At 40.9% G+C, this 3,506-nt stretch overlaps 1 protein-coding gene across 1 annotated transcript; it reads left to right on the plus strand.

Moving 5' to 3' along the window:
- Nucleotides 1-904: 904 nt before the first annotated feature.
- On the plus strand, nt 905-2,197 carry LOC123255437 (fructose-bisphosphate aldolase A-like). Its single transcript, XM_044684230.1, has one exon. The coding sequence runs from the start codon at nt 958-960 to the stop codon at nt 1,921-1,923; it is 966 nt and encodes a 321-aa protein (XP_044540165.1). The 5' UTR covers nt 905-957; the 3' UTR covers nt 1,924-2,197.
- The last annotated feature ends 1,309 nt before the right edge of the window (nt 2,198-3,506 follow it).

Consider the following 3,506-nt stretch of genomic DNA (forward strand, 5'->3'; position numbering starts at 1 on the left):
CTATGTAGAGAAATGTTATGTATAATTCTCTGTAGTGAACTCTATTCACTATTATAGTATCCACTATTATAGTAATCAGAAGAATAATTCACAGGGTGAGGGTGGAACACTAAATAATCTAAGATGACATGGGGGATGGGTAAGAGGGGGTGAATAGCAGGGGACACCAAGAAAAACTTGAGTGAATAAGAAAAATAGGATATTCTATTACACACAAAGAGGGTATGGGAAGGAGAGGGGACAAATACTATTATAAGAAGGAGAGGAAGAGAGCATTAAGAGGTAATAATCAAACCTTTCTCTCAGTATAATCAACCCAGAGAGGGAAGAGTAGCTATACTAGTCATTGGGACATAAAACTCTTATCTAACCCTTCTGAGAAAGTCAGAAGGGATAAATCAAGGGAAACAGGGGAGTGGGGAGGTCAAAAAAAGGGAGGGGAGAAGAAGGGGGAGGGAATTCATAAGGCCTTTAAAAACAAAAAGGGGTGGGAAATAAGGAAGGGGGTAGAAAGGGAAGTCAATAAAGGGAGGGGATAAGGGATAGGGTTTTAATAGCAAACCACTGGTTTTAAAGGAAATAGTTTAAGGAGAAGGGGTAGGAATTGGGGAGGAAACGAAAATGTCAGCAAATGCACAACTGATGATTATTAACTCTGAATGTGAATGGGATGAACTCGCCCATAAAAACAGAAGCAAATAGCAGACTGGATTAGAAACCAAAATCCTACCATACGTTGTCTACAAGAAACACATATGAGCTGGGTGGACATACACAAGTTTAAGGTTCAGGGCTTGAGCAAAATCTTTTGGGCATCAAATGAGAAAAAGAAGGCAGGAGTGGTTATTATGATTTCTGACAAAGCCAAAGTAAAAATAGATATGATTGACTGCCTAGGCCTGAGTCTAACCCTCCAGACTCCTTTCAGGAAACTATCAGTACAGCTAAAGAAAAAACATGCCTTGCCAATTCCCAGCATTGACACCAGAGCAAAAGAAAGAGCTCTCTGATATAGCTGAAAGAATTGTTGCTCCAGGCAAGGGGATCCTGGCCGCAGATGAGTCCACAGGCAGCATTGCAAAGCGGCTGCAGTCCATTGGAACTGAGAACACAGAAGAAAATCGCCGCCTTTATAGGCAGTTACTTCTGACAGCAGATGATCGAGTGAACAACTGCATTGGAGGTGTCATCCTTTTCCATGAAACGCTCTACCAGAAAGCTGATGATGGTCATCCCTTTCCCAAAGTCATAAAGGCCAAGGGTGGTGTTGTGGGCATCAAGGTGGACAAAGGTGTAGTGCCCCTGGCAGGGACCAATGGGGAGACTACCACCCAAGGTCTGGATGGGTTAGCTGAGCGCTGTGCCCAGTATAAGAAGGATGGGGCTGACTTTGCCAAGTGGCATTGTGTACTGAAGATTGGGGAAAATACACCTTCTCCACTTGCCATCATGGAGAATGCCAATGTGCTGGCCCGATACGCCAGCATTTGCCAGCAGAATGGCATTGTCCCCATTGTGGAGCCAGAGATCCTCCCTGATGGAGAACATGATCTGAAGTGTTGCCAGTATGTCACTGAGAAGGTTCTGGCTGCTGTCTACAAAGCTTTGAGTGACCACCATATCTATCTGGAGGGGACCTTGCTGAAGCCTAACATGGCCACTCCTGGCCATGCTTGTACCCAGAAATATTCACATGAGGAGATTGCAATGGCAACTGTAACTGCTCTTCGCCAGACTGTGCCTCCTGCAGTCACTGGTATCACCTTCCTGTCTGGGGGTCAGAGTGAGGAGGATGCCTCCATCAATCTTAATGCGATCAACACCTGCCCCTTGCACAAGCCATGGTCCCTGACCTTTTCTTATGGCCGAGCCCTGCAGGCATCTGACCTCAAGACCTGGGGTGGAAAGAAGGAAAATGTCTAGGCTGCCCAGGAGGAATATGTTAAGCGGGTCTTGGCTAATAGCCAGGCTGCTCAAGGCAAGTATACTCCATCTGGAAAGTCAGGAGCTGCAGCCAGCGAGTCCCTCTTTGTCTCTAACCATGCCTACTAAGTCAAGGCCTTCCATCTGGGTATGCCCTAACACTCCAGGCCATCCCTCACAGTCCAGGAAGAGGCTGAGATCCCAGAGCTTTGTGCTGACCTCTCCCATCACTCCTAACTTGTGTGGTGTTGTTGCTCTGTGGTGAATCTAGTGACCCCTCCTAGGCCCACTTTTTCCAATAAACAACTATTTAACAAAAAAAAATAGATATGATTAAAAAAGACAGGGAAGGTCATTACATCCTGATCAAAGGCAGTATAAACAATGAGGAAATAACACTGCTCAATATATATGCACCAAGTGGCATAGCATCCAAATTCATAAAGGAGAAACTGGCAGAGCTCAAGAAGGAAATAGATAGTAAAACCATACTAGTAGGAGATCTAAATATTCCTCTGTCAGATCTAGATAAATCAAACCAAAAAATAAATAAGAAAGATGTAAGAGAGGTGAATGAAGCCCTAGAAAAATTAGATCTAATTGATATGTGGAGGAAAATAAATAGGGACAAAAAGGAATACACCTTCTTTTCAGCTGCACATGGCACATTCACAAAGATTGACCATGTTATAGGGCATAGAACCATTGCAAACAAATGCAAACGAGCAGAAATAATAAATGTAACCTTCTCAGATCATAATGCAATAAAAATAATAATTAGTAAGGGCACCTGGACAGGAAAATCAAAAACTAATTTGAAATTAAATAATATGATTCTCCAAAACCAATTTGTCAAAGAAGGAATCATAGAAACAATCAATAATTTCATTGAAGAAAATGACAATGATGAGACATCCTACCAAACTCTGTGGGATGCGGCCAAGGCAGTACTCAGGGGGAAATTTATATCCTTGAGTGCATATATTAACAAATTAAGGAGGGCAGAGATTAATGAATTGGGCATGCAACAAAAAAAATTAGAAAGCGAGCAAATTAAAAATCCCCAGATGAAAACTAAATTAGAAATACTAAAAATCAAGGGAGAAATTAATAAAATTGAAAGTAAAAGAACTATTGAATTAATAAATAAGACTAGAAGCTGGTACTTTGAAAAAACAGATAAAATAGACAAAGTACTAGTCAATCTAATAAAAAAAGAAAGAAGAAAACCAAATTGACAGTATCAAAGATGAAAAGGGAGACCTCACCTCTAATGAAGAGGAAATTAAGGCAATCATTAAAATTGCCCAATTACATGGCAACAAATATAACAATTTAGGAGATATGGATGAATATTTACAAAAATATAAACTGCCTAGATTAACAGCAGAAGAAATAGAATACCTAAATAATCCCATATCAGAAAAAGAAATTGAAAAAGCCATCAAAGAACTCCCTAAGAAAAAATTGCCAGGGCCTGATGGATTCACAAGTGAATTCTATCACACATTCAAAAAGCAACTAATCCCAATACTATACAAATTATTTGATATGATAAGCAAAGAAGGAGTCCTACCAAATTC

This window comes from Gracilinanus agilis, unplaced genomic scaffold (assembly GCF_016433145.1).
Source record: "Gracilinanus agilis isolate LMUSP501 unplaced genomic scaffold, AgileGrace unplaced_scaffold46585, whole genome shotgun sequence".
Lineage (NCBI taxonomy): Eukaryota > Metazoa > Chordata > Mammalia > Didelphimorphia > Didelphidae > Gracilinanus > Gracilinanus agilis.

Excerpts from the sequence above, each read along its gene's own strand:
- LOC123255437 (XM_044684230.1), top strand. The coding sequence starts at position 958 with ATGCCTTGCCAATTCCCAGCATTGACACCAGAGCAAAAGAAAGAGCTC.